This window comes from Oenanthe melanoleuca, chromosome 4 (genome assembly GCF_029582105.1).
Source record: "Oenanthe melanoleuca isolate GR-GAL-2019-014 chromosome 4, OMel1.0, whole genome shotgun sequence".
In the NCBI taxonomy this organism is placed as follows: Eukaryota; Metazoa; Chordata; class Aves; order Passeriformes; family Muscicapidae; genus Oenanthe; species Oenanthe melanoleuca.
The window spans coordinates 43476074-43494036 of record NC_079337.1 but is presented as its reverse complement, the minus strand read 5'-3'; the positions used below and the strand labels follow the sequence as shown (position 1 = coordinate 43494036).

At 37.6% G+C, this 17963-nt stretch overlaps 2 protein-coding genes across 2 annotated transcripts in view; one reads left to right on the top strand and one right to left on the bottom strand.

The window, feature by feature from the left end:
- Window positions 1-17963, top strand: part of SRD5A3 (steroid 5 alpha-reductase 3) — a 390804-nt gene that overhangs the window by 94658 nt on the left and 278183 nt on the right. The window lies entirely within an intron of this gene.
- On the bottom strand, window positions 2683-17232 carry NMU (neuromedin U). The gene is made up of 10 exons (XM_056490184.1): window positions 17077-17232; window positions 14315-14373; window positions 11319-11366; window positions 11161-11220; window positions 10593-10622; window positions 10431-10481; window positions 8362-8436; window positions 6212-6265; window positions 4814-4853; window positions 2683-4221 (listed from the first exon to the last, which is right to left on the bottom strand). The coding sequence occupies exons 1-9, from the start codon at window positions 17198-17200 to the stop codon at window positions 4818-4820; spliced, it is 537 nt and encodes a 178-aa protein (XP_056346159.1). The 5' UTR covers window positions 17201-17232; the 3' UTR covers window positions 2683-4221; window positions 4814-4817.

Here is a 17963-nt window from a genome sequence, read left to right as displayed (position 1 = left end):
TACTTTTCACACACAAAAAAAGAAATGATAAACATACAGTGTTATTATATTCTAGCAACAATACATTATAGTTTTGGTTCACAACTTCCACGTGTCTGTGAATTATTTTCTTTCTCTGAGTATTACCAGATACACTGTGCTAGTCTTAGATTATTTTAGTCATTTTAACAATTCAACAGCAGAAGTACAAGTAGAATCTAGACAGAAGAAATGTTTTGATCGCATTAGCTTTTTATTTTGTGTAAACTGCATGTCTCAGTTTTCTCAGTTACAATAGAATGTAACTGGGCACAACTCCAAAGTCCCCACAACTGGGCAAAGCACCTTGTAAAATACATACAGAAAAATGCATGTGAATGTCTGATATAGCAACAATTGCTGAAGTTAATACAAGGTGCCAAAATTTTCTGAACCCAAACTCATAAACACATTGACTCTGTATGGTACTGTAAGTAAAATGACTAGTGCAGTCCTATTAAATAGTTGAATAAGGTAAACTGTGTCACAGTTATGCCTAAGAACGATGTGCTGTGTATCACAGAATTCCAAAATTGCAGCATGTCTGGGCTTGGAATGGAGGTCACTTGAGTCAACCCTCCAGCTCAAATAGCATCAGCCTTGGGCAGGCTGTCCAGAGCCACATCCAGCCAGCTTCTGAACATCACCATGGAAGAAAACCATGCAACAGTTCAGTTTGTCATCCTCACAGTAAACAGTGTTTCCAGATATTTAGAGGCAACCTCGAGCATTTCCATTTGTGCCCACATCCTCTGATCCTGTCATGGGGCACCACTGGAAACACCTTGGCTCTGTTTGCTTTATACCCTCCATTCAGGTATTTATTGACATTGATTTAGTCTCCCCTGAGCCTTCCTTCAATATAAACATCAAATGAACACTTTCCTGAAGTAAGAAATATAAAAGTCATTAAAATCTACCTTGAATAAGACACAAACCAAACATAGCACTTGTTTATTAGAGATCCACAGCTGGCTTTTAAAGCCACACGAGCATCTCTCTTATGAGAAAATGTAGCAATTATGTTGACACAGACTGGACTGACACTATCATCAGTCCTCTATTAAAAACTTTTTGTGCTTTCTCTCACTGAACTTCTATCAAGCAACTCCACACAGCACTGACTCTTTGCCTTCTTCTCTCTGCAAGTTCCCTTCTCCCTCCTGCATGACTGGCTAACCCCAAGCTGTCCTTTACCCTGTCTATCCCTCACACAGCATTTTCTTACTTGTCTGTGCCTTACACAACCATATGTCCCTTCCTCCTCACAGCACAGCCTGCAGACTCCATCCCAAACTCCAGCAGACTCTGAGTCTCAACTAACTCCAACTAACTCTTGACTAGCTAACCCACTCTTCTATAACAGCCATCTTCATTGGCAAGGCTGTCTCCACTTCTCAGCAATCAGTACAGCTGTAATATAGTACAGTATTTTCAGTATTTTCAATATTTTATAGTGCAGTAATTCATTGAGGAAAATTGCCTTCTGCACTATCCTTACAAACTATCTTCCCACAAGAAAAGGCTGAGGGAATGGGTCTGTTCAGCCTCAAGAGGAGAAAACTGAGAGGGAACCTGTTGACTGGACCTCATTAATGTCTATGAGTATCTGCAGGGAGGGTGTCAGAGGATGGAGCCAAGAGGATGGAGCCTGCTGGAGCAGGAGTGTTGGACCCAATGACCCACTGTTCTCCCTCCCAGCCTGACCCATTCTGTGATTCTGTGGTTCTGCAGCTACACCATTGCAACACAGAAATTGTAATGCATGATATAGTGAAACTATAGTAATTATTATAGTAATTAATAATAAATTGTTTTTTTATTACAGTAATATATGTATAAACCATATTGTGCCAGAAATGACTGCTATGCTAGAAGAAATGTATTTTGCTCATAATAGTAAAATTAATTACTTGATCAATTAAAAACTCTGGACAGTTTTATTCCAGCACTAAAATAGAGTTTTCTTCTTTAATGGCATGACATCCTCATATAGGTGGCGTGAGCCCCATATGCAAACTAGAGTCATGTATGATGAGATCTTGGTTTTCCTATTTATATTTTTTTTTTTTGTGCACATGAGAGAAAAGGGATACCTACAACCAGTGGTCCATTCTTTCTGCCTTGAAATGCACAGAAAACTCTAGCCAAAACAGAAGGGAGAGAATGGGACTTGGGACTTCTTTCTTTGAACATTTATCATCATTGCACAAAGTCCTAAAGACTAGCAGAAGGTGTCTTTAGTGTGGCAGAATTGAGACTATCAACATTTGTCTAGCACTTCAAACAGAACACCTCCAAACCCAATGTATCTTCAGCTCAACTGAGGATGTGTAACAGTGGTTGCCACTGTGGCCTGCTCAACACTTTCTTTTAAATATCCAGCTTTCAGAGTAAATAATTTTATTCTAACAGAACGCCAAAGCAAATTATGGTGTAAACTGTTTCTTTGTAAGTTGGCAATCAGGAAGAAGTAGGACAGTAATGTGGGTGCTGTCTGAAGTCAAAAGTGTAGAAAGTGGAAAAAGGCAGTTGTATCAGTCAGCAGACACTGCTATTCAGAAGATTCTGAGTTTATTTTTAGGACCATGTACATGTATAATAGTGACATGTGCACTGCTAATCTGGGTAGATATCTCTCACTACACCTGTACATATCAATAGCTTTCCTATCAGTCTCATCAAAGCCATCTTCAGCTTCCTTTAGTTCTTCAAGATTCATTCATATGGTTTCACTATAAACACAAAAACCCCAAACCAAAATAAGCAAATAAACAAATAAAAGAAGTCCACCTTTTGTTCTCTAGAGTCACCAAACATTTTAAATATATGAAAAGTAATAAGCAGATGTGAAACTAATTAAAGAAAAGTATGTATTTGTTTCAGAAATTAGTTAACTTTGCCATAACTCTGGGTAAGAGAGGGGGGAAAAAGAAAAAAATACAGAAATACAGGAGTGGATTGCTACCAATAATTCAGAAAGGTAATATTCCTTACACTGACTGGCTCCCTCATGAAATTATGTTAGTTATTTGTACATCTTAGATGTCATACTGCTTGTCACTATCTGCACTGTATGTTTAATTTAGAATCCTTCTTAAAATAATCAAGTGAAAATCATTAAAATTAAACCATAAATATTGAACAATTTTTTTAATAAGAAGTGTTAATTATTGAAATGCAGAACAAAAACAAGTGGGCAAGAAGAGGAAAAGGTTTTCTCAATCTGTCTTCCTCTGAGGCTGTAATTTTTTCAACTACCTTGTGAAGTTTCATTGCTCATTCAAAAGTTCAGAAGCAAGAGCAGTAATGCTGAGGGCAATTCAAACCATGACCTACCAAGAGAATGTTTAAAACTTTAGCCCACCTCTAAACTGAATCATAGAAGCACAGAATGGTTTAGGTTGGGAGGGACTTAAAGATCATCTAGTTCTGAGTGATTAGTTACTTTCAATATAATTACAATTTCAACAACATATTTTAATACAATTTTGATGTGAAAATAAACTCGTAGGAGAAGCTGGGAAGATTGTCGAGCTAACTTGAGTTTCTCAGTAGAGAAACTACTTTCAGTCTCCATCAAAAGCACTTGAGTTTTCAAGTGAATTGTGATCCCAGTTGCAATTGAGTCTTCTCCTAAATGAGAACCATAGTGCATCAGTGATCTTAATAACTAAAAAAGGATGCCTTTATATTTTAGTTGAATTAAAGTAATAATATTTCTTCAAAACATGCAACTTGTTCAGGTTCCTTTTATTAAGGGAAAAGGGATTCTCATCTTTTTTTTTTTTCTCAGATAATGTAACACACAAAAAATCACAATGTATTCTGGAAAAAACATAGTAGTCTTGATTGCAAACATTCTCATTAAAACAACTGTCTGGCTGAGGGCCTTTATTTAGAAGGGAAAATTTGCTTAACAGGGTTGTTAGAGGCAATGTCTGTTGCATGCAAACACTGACTCTCTTACAGTTGAATTACATGTGGTTGTAAACATCATAACACTAGGAAACAAATAATTTTAATATGCTTTTAATATAATCGAGATAGGAAAGACCTTCTTAACTGAATCTGGTTTAGGAATATTTACATTCAAGTGATTTCTAATTGTACATTAATAACAAATAATTATTGTAAGGAAAACAGGATGTCCATGTACTCAGTATTTCTGCAGGTTTAGTTCTAAGTCAGGAATCTATAAGCCTGAAAAATAAGATAGAGCATTAGCTGTTGATATAACACTAAGTTGGAGATAACATTTTAAAATGATGGCAGCATAAAATTAATTAGAAAAGAGAGCATTATAGTATTGGTCTACATTTTTACATCTCTCCAAATAGTTGCAAACACTGAAATTAAATCCTGAAGTTTGCACTCAGCTTCAGTGTGAGTTTTTTATCTTCATAAGATTAGGGAATTACCTTCAGGATTTCAGTTTACTTCTCAGCATTCATTTGACAGGAAGTAGACTCAGTTCTTTTAGATTTACTTACCATCATCAGTACATTCCAAATTGTCTACAAATGTGGGATATTTTACATTTCTTGCTACTTAAAACACCTCTATGCTCTCTTAGTTCTGGGAACTGAATATCTAGAGCTTATCTGAAGATAAGTGTATTTAACACACCTAAGTGTATTTAACACATCTGAGAAAAGTTTGTGGGTGGAAATCTAAACCAATTACACAATTCAAGGCTTTCTGAGACAACTTCTTAACAAAAATATTGTGGTCTATTGCGATAAAAATGAACTAATTTACATGTAGATAATGATTAAAAGCATTAAATAAGTACCTCCTTAACGAAAATCCACTGATCTCCTTCCATTACGTGGCTGAAAGACAAATACTCAGTAAGTTTATATTCTATAAAACTGACAGAATTTAGTAACAAACCCCCAAACAACTTGGTGTGTGTAGAAATTGGTGAATTTCTCAGTAGTGTCATTGTGATTATTGTCAAAGATAGACCTAAGATAAGTTATTGTTTAATTTATATTTACCTCTGGGGGAGAATTATACACTAAAATTTACTGCATATTGATTGAAGAATGAATAGTCTATCTTGTATGATTTTAGAAAGGGGAGAAAGCTGTAAGAAGCCACTTCAAGAGATCATTAATCCTTATTCTTTTTGCATTTTCTTAAAATGTGCTCTCTGATTGTTGTTATTATTGCATTATAAATGTTTGTTTCTATTAACAAACAAATGCATGTCACTCTCAATGATTTTCTTTTTAGACTGTATCCTTTGATATAGGCAAGGACTTCCTTTTCACTGTTGGGTTTTTCAGAAATATTTTACTCTAGTGAGGGACTTGATACAGCTTCTACTAAAGCTGATAGAATATTTTTTCCTGGGCTTAGTAAGGATTTGTTGTTTTCTCTGGAAGCGTGAATGAACCAATGTTAATATTACCCACAACTTTAGCCTGTCATAACAACTCTAAGGATCCAAGCCTGATACATAAGAAATGTAATTGTACAAATCTGTGGTCTTTTCATTAGAATTACAGAATAATTTAAGTTGCAGAAAGACCTTTAAGACCATCAAGTACTACCTTAGCCACATTTATATTTAAGGCCATTCGCCACTTTCTTATTTAAGTAGAAATAGAAACCAAAATCAAGATAACTATTCAAACATCTGATTTGGCACCTTCTCAATTTTGTTAAAATGAAGTTAAAAGGCTCTATGGCATAAAAGATGAACACAGAAGATTCAGTCTCAGAATTTCTGTGTCCTGTTTCTTACCTTACTGGTCAAAACAGAAGTAAAATAGCAATGTGTAAGCATGGAATCATATTTATATAATGTGCAAAGATATCCTGTTGAACAATGCTTTATGATAATTTTTCTAAGATGCCATATTTTCTAGAACTTTCTCTGACAAATAGATATGAAATAACCAATGACTTCTTAAGGCATAGAATGGTATAATAGACACACAAATCTAGGAATATGACTTTTTTTTAAACTCCTACAATGCCTTTATTTGAATACAAGGAAATATCAAGAGCAGACCTGTATTATGTCCTGTAGGGTGGAATGCTCTTACTGAAAAAGTCCTCAATGACAGTAATTCTTTCTGCAATTCAATTATTTCTCTACTCTTTTTTTTTTTTTTTTTTTTTTTTTTTTTTTGTAGCTCTCAGCGCAAGACAAAAAGAAAAAATCAAGTAAACCGTATACCCTGTAGAAAAAGTAGCCTCTGCTTTGAATCACTCCAGGTCCTTGAAGTTCTTCCTGAAAAAAGTATTTAAAATTATATCTACAGCTGTAAATTAATACATACACAGGTTGTTTACATATATTTAAAAATATTTCTTTAGTACTGCATACAGTCTTACTCCTTAAATGCTTTATGTGCATTTCTCCACATCAGTAACACAAAGTTGAAGTTACCATGTAGAAATAGAGAATATATGAATGGAGCCCAATTGCACCTGCAGTTTTAGATCAGCTCAGATTGCTTTTGAGTGGAAATAGAAATGATGAACAGCCTTTGCCTCTGATTTCCCAGGGCTCACTACCCAGGCACAAGAAGATTGTCTTCATGATAGCAGTCTCTACAGATAAAGTAGATCTGCTTTTGGCATCTTGCAGGAGGACAAAAATATGAGGTTTAAATATCAGAAATACTTGGGCTGCTCCCAGGAATGAGACCCCAGACTGTTCCCAAAGATGTACCATAACCACCTCTCACATTAACTCTCAAAGAGCAGTGCTTGTGGTAGTTTATCCTGCCCATGCTGCCCACAGGGTGAAACAGCTGCCTAGTGGTCCACACAGCAAGGAGGGTAACAAATGATGAAGACAATAGAAATTCCATTTAAATGCAGCAAGTACAAAGCATGAAGTATCCAGTTGCTTTAATGAGACCTTCATGGTTGGAGAACATATAAGCTTAATCACAGTGTTTTATTTGCTTCTCTTGGTATCAGATGGGAGTGGGGAGACAGTAAATTTGAGAAACAAAATAGTCTCAGTGTTATGCTTATGAGAACATAAAATAAAAATAGCTTTTATTTAGCAATGAGGGTATTTCTCAACTGAAAACTGGGATGCTGTGATCTCTTGAGTAAGTATCATAAGGTGAAGTGTCATAGAAAGGAATCACATCATACTCTATTCTAATGCTGTGAGAATTGTGTAAAACAGGATGGCTCCCATAATTTCCAAACTACAGAAGTAGATTCAATCCAGAGAAGCTTTCAAAGGAAGTATAGTTTAAACTACACATAATTTTTTGGGTCTTGATTTTAATTCTGACTTCAGTTCATCACATATAACATTATATTCAGTTTCTTGCTGTACATAAAACATCTATATTATTTTTATTCCTACTGTTCTTCTCATTCTCTGTGTTTGAAACACCCATCTTGGGTTTATAATATAATATAATCATGATTATAATTTTTTATATTTCAAAAGGGTAAATTTTTTTCTATACATTGCCATTTGAGTCTTATGGTATTCTTATGCATTTTTTTCTACTTTTTCTATTCAACGTGTGAACAAAACTGAAAACAGGAACAAAACAGGCAGCTTTTGCAAGATCAAGAAATTCATCCAGAACAGAAAAGGAATCAAGAGTAAAATAAATAGTGAGAAATTGTGAATTGTGTTAATGTCATTTTCCTCTTACAACCAGAAACTTCTGAAAGATTACATGTTCTTGTTTGAGTTCATGTCAGAAGTTTGGTATTAGAAAACAGCTGAAGCTAACAATTTTTGTAAACCCACCTTCTAAACTTCTAAGGGTTTGGAGATGTTAAAACAAGAAAAAAATACCTGCTGTAATAAATATGCAAGTTTATCCACAAACCTGCATGTATATATGTACATAGAAAAATATGTGTTCATGAAGATGTATAATTACTTAGAGTTTTATTTTAATGCCTGCCTTCTAGAAGGTATTTTGCCCAGTCTCTTAAATTGACTAGCCAAGAAAATGCTTGAATCTTCTCTCTTAAGTTTATATCCTACCAGTCAGGCTGTAGCTCAAATAGGAATCAAAGCCATGAAAAAATCTGGTATTGTTTCAAACTGGGGAGAAAGAATGAATTTAATATTAATTCACCCATCCACCTTTTTAATTCCTTGTGTAGTCAGGGAAATGTGCATGTGTTTATGTATAGCAGGCTCTGTTTTTCTTCCCAATATGAGGAAGAAAAAAGATGAACAGCAAGATAACCCTCCCTGAAGTACATTCTATGATATCAAGGTTTGGGTAGCCCAACCAAATTATAAAAGCAGAAAGGTCTACAAGGGCATTTTTAGAAGAGCTAATGAATCACAAAGTGTGAGAACATAAGCATACAGAGTTGAAGGTTACATACGTCCACTTTGTATCTCTTCATTCTTCTCTCATTAAGCTGGGGAACGAGTTGCAGTAAGGGATGCAGGACAGACGACTGAGAGGACACGAACACACACACATGAGCAACAGTGAAATTTGGCACTTATGATGCAAAAAAAAGTCTCTTTATGCACTACTGGCTTGTGGACCAAACATGCACCAAAATAGGACTGAAGACTGAGAAACATATTAAGTGAAAAACTTTTTTTTTTTAAATATTTTGACTTGACAACAAACAGGCATTAACATTTATATTTACACTACACAGTGATGGAGGGAAAAGCTATGTATCTTCACCTTTACTAATTGAAAGTTCAGAACCATTTACAGACTCCTGGAATTATTCAAACTTTGACCAGCCTCTATGAGTGGTACTGAGAATATTTCCACACAGTGTTCCTAATAACACTTTCTACAATTTTCTACTATGCAAGTTAGCAGCTTCAACCTCTGTTGTACCAAAAAGTTCATTTTACTTCAAAATAAATGGCAACAAAAAGAATTGGATTTTTTGCTAAAGAGCAGCATACAGTAGAAATCCATTCTCAAGGAACGTTTGTAACCATGGCACTGGTCACTCTATCTAAGCTCCAATCATGAAATTCCTTGTGTTCCACAAGACTTTAATCCTGCAGACAGCCTAATTATACACAGTGGCATTGTGTGCAGTCTAAGTGCTTACCCTGGAAAAACACAACTATATGGGATTTTGGAGAGGGGTCCACAGAAAGAAATAAAGTATTAAAAACCTGTATTTAAGCCTTCAACTCATACAAATGTAATTTTAAAAACAATGCATTTTTGCTACAATACTTCATAGAAAAGTAATGCAATTAAGAGCATTGTAATATATGGAGTAACCAGAGTTACTGAAGTGTTATTGTACTTAATAGGTAAAAAGAACTTGCTTATTTGTGGCCAATTTTTTCTACCTGCCCGAGGTAGGCAATATGGGATCATAATACCTAAAAAAAAGTAGAAGTCTGATGTGATTGAAGTAGTTAATGAACATCCCAGCTGTCCACTTGGGCTCTGTCTTGCAGCCAGTGGAGAGACCTTATAAGGCCAAGGAATGATGGATGTCACCTAAGCTAGTATCTCTGAGACTGGCTAGAAAATAATCATCTGAACAGCTAAACCAAAAGAAGTGAGATCGCAGTAATCTCTGGGGGCAGTGGCAAAGATACTCAGAATCACGGTGCCTTGGGATACAGTAACTTTTAAGCAGGAGCAGCAGCAGAAATATCTCATTTCATTGTGCCTTAATTACCATAAAAGCCCCAAAGCAGCTATAGCACAAAAACATTGACACCAATACGAGCAATATCACTTCCTAGGAAATACACCACATATTTGTGGAGACATGTAAACAACAAGGCAAAAATGGACATTGGCATGCAAGAATGATTGTTAAGAAACAAGAAAATATGAATATGTTTAACTCTTGAAATCCTGTGGTGCATAGATGCACGTGGATAACAGAGTATGTTTGCACTTCAAAAGCAAGAATGGATCACGTACTTGTCTTGTTGGTTTATGAGAATACTTTTAGAGCAACAATTCTTGGCCATGATTTAAGCTATATTTTTCATTCAAAATATAATCCAAAGTCCATATGAGACTTAAATACTATTTTGCCTGACACATATTTATGACATGCAAATGCATTAATACAGTTAAATTAATAGTTAATAAAAATGCTTCAAGACTATCTATTATGGTCTTGTTCTCAGGTCCTGTAAATCCATATTGTTTCACTGCACATGCTATGTTCCAATACCCAAAAAAAGCATTTGATCTCATTCTTAAAATTTGACACTGCAAGATTAAGATTCTATTGGGATTCCATGAAAGTTTGGTTAAGTTTTTAGACATTTTTTTGTCCACACCTGTACAGTACTGATCATCTCTCCCATATTATTAAAACACCTTCTGTTCTGCAAACATGCAACTCCCAGTCCTGAGCTTGCTATACAGGTGAAGAAACTACTGCAAGAAGGAATATTGGTTTTATATACAAGCACACACATACTCACTCACACCACTTACCATGATGTCTGAGTTGCCCGAGTCATGAGTCTTAGAATAATGAAATAAGAACTGTTCAAAAAAAAATAAAAGTGGATATTACTACAAAACAAGGCAAGAGTTTTATTATTTTCTTGCCTTTTTTTTTTTAGTGTGATTGTAGGACATATATAGACATCTTACCCTTTTGGTGTTGTCTTTCTCATCTAAACCCTGTGGGAATAATAGTTGGTAGAAAGGCTTTTATTCATTAAAATAAAAAGAGCAATGGATAATTTTGATAAAATACATGATCTTTTCAGCACTGGGTTGAAATATCCTTCTTTCTTGGCAGATGTATTAGATGTCTTTGCTTATCAATCTAACTGAGCACTTCAGACTCTGTAGAGAGCATTGATTACTCTTCCCAAGAAGAGTTAAATGTGTTTAGCAGATGTTCCCTTGTTCTTCCCCAGACTCTCCTAAGTCAATTTCTTTGTCTGTTGAGAATTCATAACTTTTCTAATCTAGAGCAATAAAAACACCTAATACCTTGTACCCAGCCAGAGGTAATTTTGCAAACATTGATGTATCCCTATTGTCTTTACAAGGAGTCACATTCTGGCACATGGCATTTCAGAGTAACAACTGATAAAAGTATTTCCAGTGCTGAATGACTCTTTGCATACTGGGTCCTCAGAATTCATTGCAGACCATGGCACAGTGAGAGATCAGGCTTCAAAAATGCTAAGCAGTCTTTTGTGCGGGTTACCTGTGCTTTCTGGAGAAATCCCATGACCAAAAAACAAAGTTCTTCTAGTGTACTGGGCACCTAATGCAAAGAAAACAGGAACTCGGGTATCACATTTCCAATTATACTACAAATAACAAACAGTATCAAAATAGCAGAGTTAGCTCTATCTGACTCACCTGAGGCTGAGAATCTGTGGACAGGTAAGCAGAACATGCATCATCTATCTGTAAGAGTTCACACAGTTTTTTTTAGGAAGTCAGAGTAATGAAAACAAGTGAAATATGCATATGTTTAGAAAAAGAAAAGTGCAGCTAATGGCATGGCAAGCCTGCTGACTGTAAGGCATCCTTTTAGGTCCATTCATTAAATATTTTGAATTCAAAGGGGAAAAAGGTTTTAACCACATAAAAACAACAACAAATTTATACTTGCTTGAACAAACATACATATCTGCAACCTTTTTTCCATACCCACCACATACCCTTCTTAACTGCAAACTTCTCAGACTAAGTCATATTTTAATGATTGCAAGGATCTGGGGCATGAACTACAAACTTGAATCTCTCTGCAATATCTTTGAATTATACAGAAGTGAAGAAAATGACAAAACTAAAGCAAGTTCTGTCTCTTTTGCAAGATGAAAGAATAATGTAATTCTGACTCATTTTTAGTGGAGTTATTAATAGAGAAGGAATAAGAAATGGAATAAAAGGTATTTGAGTTCAGAGAAATAATAATACCAGCACTGAAAGCTCTGAGTATCCTGGAAGGAAAAGTCTCCAGCATTGCAACTTAAGTTGCACAATTTAATAATAATGACAAAAAGAAACTTCAAAGTTGTAAAGTTGTATCAGTAGTAACCTCAATCAGTATATGCTATTTTTTTTTCCATGTAATTTTTGGTAGTGTTAGATGAAAAAAAAAAAAATCGTTACCACTCATATTGTTCACAGACTGCATATAGTGGGTCTTGGTTTTTGGTGGGGTTTTTTTGGGGTTTTTTTTGGTTTTTTTTTTTTTTACAGAACAGTCAATGCAATTTTTCTTGCAATTTTTTATAGATCAGAAGCTCTAAGTGACATGCATTAGCAATGGAAACATTAAAGGAAAAAAAGAAATTAAAAAATATAATGCTTCACTTCAGGACAGGAGATGATTCATTTCTCCAGAGACAATCTGTGAGAAAGCATTAGCAGACATGGTGGGAAAACTAATAGCTCACAGAATTCCCTTTTCAAATAGATTTTATTGGTAACAGATCCTCTCCATTCTCTTTTTCCTTCACCTTGCATGTGTTTGAGAGTATTAGTTCAGCTTTGCTACTTTCAGAGTAAGAAAGTATAGAGGAAGAAGTCAGCAATGAATGAAATAAAACCAAGCTGAAGTAATTTTGGAAGCTTATGTTTAAAAAGGGGCTGTTTTCTCTTGGAGATTGTTTGTGTTTGGGTTTGTTTTATTTACTTGATGCAGAGAACTACCATCATTCAGTAGCAGAACAAGCCAGAGACTGTTTCATGCTCAACACAATGATATCTTTCAGCTAAAACTTCACAGGCAAAGATGGGGAAAACCCACAATTCCTCTTAATTCCTTTTAAAAAAATTAATAGTTTCTATCTGTTATGCATCTTCTCCTGTCTCAGAAACATGGCCTGAGGGTAGAAGGCTGCAAGTTGCTTGGGGTTGGTTAAACAACTTAAAGAAACAAAAGCAAGTAAGAGACAAGTAAAGAAACAAAATACTTAGTTACAAAGCTCTTAAATTTATAAACTCAGAGACATTCCTGGAACATGCTAGGTTTATTTAGAGTCAGGGTTTCTCCTGAATGACCCACTAGAAAAGTAGCAAAGAGGGAAGTATTATTATTTGCACTTTATGAAACTCTGGTGAACTAGTGTGAGTGAGTAATTAGGTTGATTTAGTGTATATAACTATATATCTAATTCTCTTTCTTTAGACCCTTTCCAGTTCAGCATAATTCTAGTTCTAATGGTAACTTTTATTTTGCTTCTATTACAAAATTTTACAAAATTTTACAAAATTTTACCATCTTATGCATACAGTTTTCTTCATTGAAATCAACAGGACCTTTGTCATGATTTCCAGTCATGACAGGGACAAAACTCACAGATAGAAAACCTTACCAAGATATGCAGTAATGTATAAAACAGCTTCTAAAATCCAGAATATAAATAACTCATTTTCAAAAACTCCTTATAGTTTTCAGGACCTTACTTCCCAAGAGACCATTCTTTCCTGGGTGATAAACTCCAGTAGGGCCCATTCAAGTCCCAGTCTGGAATAGGTTAGGTTTTGAGTCACTATGTCCAATATGGACAGTGGGGAGATGACAGCAAGCAGAATGTCTAATGCTCTCAATCAGAAGAAATTTACTTCTCTGCATCTGCCCCCTTGATGAGTCACTTATTTTCCAATGTTATCAAAAGCTACTAAATTAAATGTCAACACAACAGCTGACAGTTGCAGCAACACCAGGGTGTGCAAGTTGCAGGATAAACCCTCTGCACATGTTGTGCCCTGCCACCCCATCTGTTCCCAAAGGGCAGGGACGAGCCTGTGTTAACACAAGTGTCACACTCCAGAGTCAAAACAAAGGCTCATTTCAGAGATGAGAGTGGAGGTTATGATACCAATCAGTAGCCAAATGTTAGAGGGGCTAATTGACACAGTACATTGTCATTTACCTAGTAAATTGAGAGGATTAAACAGTCCCAGCCTTGTGTGCAGCAGAGCAGAGGATGCAAGAAGCAGGACTGGATCAGTTGAAACAACTCAGATTATAGTACAGATTATAAAACTACAGATCATAAAACTATAAAATGGGAGGACACTGTGATGCTTCCAGGGATGGTGTCTGCCTCATCATTGACAGTTACCAAACACAACTCTCCACTGAGGCAAGACAATCTCTTCTCAGAATGACATCTCAATGCTTTGTCCAAACATCCTCCCAAAGCAACTGTTCAGAATATCTGGAAAATTAGATATTTCACCTCTTTGCTGATGCCAGGATAGGAGACATACAGGAAGTCATACTAGAAAAAAACACAGGCTGAACTCTGTGCAAGAGAAATACTGGATAGTGAGGTGGGACTGTAGCAAGGAAAGGCACAGAATAAATGGGAGGGTACCACAAGGCAGATGATGCTTACCTCTTTCAATAGCTGCAAATCCTCATCTGATACAAGTGCTTGGGATGGCATTGGTGCACCTGGAAGCACAGACTGTGTTTAGCAATGCTGTACAGCAAAGATCATTTGTATAAGTGTCCCATGTCAGACATACCCAGCACAACTATTAACTGCAAAGTCCAAGATCTGCTTGGTCCAAGGAAGTTTGTGACCCTGGGTGCTCTGTGGTTTGTCCAGTAGTTTTTGCCTGCTTTATTTCAGCAGCACAGCAGGACACTTTTTCACAAATTTACAGCAGGTATGGACACTCACATGTTCGAGCAGTGGAAGTCTAAACAGTGTGGAAGTTACTTAGGTCTCACTGAGACCTGCTCAGAAAATCACATTCAATTTCCTACAGCTTTGAGCTTTCTGAGAACTCTGCTCACCTCCAGTGCACACACTGTGAGTTGAGGACCTGGACCCTAATTCTTGCATTCCTGTAAGCTACAGCTGCAGAACTGAACATACACTATGCAATGTACTATTGCATATAAATTGTGCTCATTATGTGAACCTGTTGTTTTGAGAAGCTGATAGACAGTACATGTGTAACTGGATTTGTTTGCTCTGTCTCACATGTGTGATGTGGAAAAGCTTGTCCCTCAGTAGATTAGATGTGTTCTTAATTGCATAATGATGCAGTGAAGCTGTGCTTAACTTGGGGCAGCTCCTTTCTCTATCTATACCCATCCAGGCTGCAGGCATGGAAGTCACTGTCCCATGGTCCTTTCCAGCTCAGTGTCCAGGATATCCCTCTTACCACATTGTTATCTTACCTGGCAGTGTATTTCTGATAGCAGTGTGTTGTTAGAGTCTCTATAAATCACAGAAATGAGCATCACTGAACTGTGAGTACGTCAGGCACCACACAATGGTATCAGTGAGGGGATGACCTGGAACTCCCATGGGAGGGAAACTGGTGCTACACCTCCAGACCTAGCTAGAATGTCCAGTGAGCAGGGAAGAATCCTCCATCATGTTATTTGTTTTACATTTACCCCTAATAACAATTATCACAACAGGAGTTAGTTCCAGGCATTAATGGAATGGGATGGATTTCAAAACCACATTTTTGTACTGGCATGGATTTAGAGTCACTAACTATTATGGATGCTTGCTTTGCCCCAAAAATTAATTAGAGGGGATCTTAATTTCACACTATATAGAAGTGGGATTATTTTTTAAATCTCTGAGTTGTTCACATAACAAGGAAACTGATTTCCAATTATTTGTTTCATTTCAAAGAAAAATGCCAAATAAATTAAAGGTGGTACAGTTGTCTTACATTGTCTTCTGCTCATAAATTAGTGCATTCAAACTGGAGTACTACCTGGGATTAGTATCCTAGTTAAAAGAGTGGAACACTTCAAATTAGCACACCTTCCCCATCAAAGCATTACCTGCCTATCTCTGAACACTGCTTCTGCCATTGACTGGTTCCCAAGGGTTTTCAGGGAGAGCTAAAGAAATTCATTAACATGAATTAGTAAACCTTAGGGCAATAAGCAGGAAAGCCTGAATATTATAACTTTCAATTTTTTTTTTTTTTTTTGGCCTGTAGCATAAATTTCTGGAGAGAGATAATAAATTATTTCATCCACTCCTCACTTTCCTTTCTCTACATATTCAGAAATTTTTATTTCATGTGCAATCCCATCTGTTTTGTGCACCTAGGACTGTGTTCCTCCAAAGACTGAGCAGTGTTCTTCCATCACCCTGTCCACAACAGGGCTGCAGTACCTATGGGACTTCATTCACTTAACAACAGCACACACAGTGAAGCATTAAGGTTTTTTGTAATGTACACAAAATAACCATAGGGGGAAGGGAAAAAAAAAAAAAAAAAAAAGGCAAAGGAGAGGAGGGAGAGGAGGGAGAGAAAGAGAAGCATGTGCTGTTGAAGTAAAGAGTCTTGTTTAATGGGAACATGGAGGAGAAAATTATTCTACAAAATCAACACTGTCCACAGCACATATGCTCTCCTGTCCTTCAATTCTTCCATCTTGAAGAAATTAAACTTCTTTCAAGGCAGTAGAATGCCAGATGCACAGCCTGGGATTCACTTCTTACATCTTCTCTTCTCTGTACTGCATCCCTAAATAAGCTCCTGGCAATCATTTGTGTAAGAACAGTGATCAAACACCGTGTGCCACTGCTCTCCATTGCACTCCTCTTCCTTCCCTCCCCTCTTCCACATCTTCAGAACTTATTCTTAACATAATATTAAGTGTGCTGCAATTAGATTTCTTTGGTTATTGATGTTAAAAAAACCAACATAACAAAGCAGAACAAAAACATTACAAATAAAGCAAAATACACAAATACAAATCACAAATATAATACAAACAAAATAGAAATAGTCCTTGCATGACATTTTGTAGAGTTTCTTTACAAGGTGTAAGCAGCTAATCTATGTGAGGTGGGAGAGTAGAAAAGAGAGTCTGGTTTGTTAAACAGTCCGCTAGATGTTTCACGAGAGCCCCCTGCTACAAAAATAGCATCTTTCAGGATTCCTCACCTGATAAATATTGGCCAGAGGGTCCTAATTTGTCCTGCAATTTTGTGACGCGTGTTGTTTCACGTCTTTTAAAAATCAGAGTAAATGATACTCAAAACAAAATCTCTTTTAACAAAAGCCCGTTCCCCAAGTCGCTGGCGTGTTTTCCAGGACAGAGCCATCCCAGCGGGTCACGGGAAGAAGCCCCCAGCCCATTCCCCGGCGCCGGAGGGGATGGTCTCACCTTGTCCAGCAGGCAGGGCGGCAGCGAGGAGGAGGAGGAGGATGAGGATGAGGAGGAGGAGCGGCGGGGCGGCGGGCAGCTCGGGGCTGGCGGCGGGGCGCTGCGGCTGCCACCGCTGTCCCATGGCCGGCGGCTCTGCCTCTGCCAGCCGCTCTGCTGCCCATGGCCCCGATCCTCAACAAGGTTTTAAACGCCCCCGACACGTGGCCGAGCCCCGGCGCGGCTCGGGAGCGCTGCCCGCTCGCCCCGGGGTGACTCAGCCCGCTCCGCCCCGCCCGGGGCCGCTGGAGCGGGGCTGCACTGGGGAGAGGCTCCAGCCCTTTACTGAACCCCCTCCTGAAAAACAAAATACATAAAAAATAAAACATCCGCGCTGGAATCCCCCGGAGCCCCGCAGGAGCCGCGGTGGCTGGCGCGGCAGGCGCTCGCTGCTCCTGCTGCTCGCAGGGATGAGACCCGGGTGGTGCGCAGACACCATCCCAGCCCGGTGTGCCGGGACGAGAGCCGTGATTTAAAGTGGTGAATCGGACCCACGAGCTGATTTGTCCCCAGCTAGCTGAAAGTGGGAGTAAATTTCTTGGAGCTTGCATGCTGGAGAAGCGAGGGTAGCTCTGGGGATGCGGGGCTCTGGGGATGCGGGGCTCTGGGGATGGGCACCCCTCTGCCTTGGCAACCGACTGGTCACTGAATTTTTGGTCTCTGAAGAGCTGTGACTGCCTCCTGACTTTTCCTGAGCCTTAAATACACGCACGGTGCCACACCACAAAACGGAACTCAGCGACATGGTAATATTTAGTGGTTAAAATCCTAACACTGTGCTTAGCAAGGTATTTTGCTTATAATACAGCTGCAGGCCTTGGTCCCAGTTATTATTTATGCCTGTATAT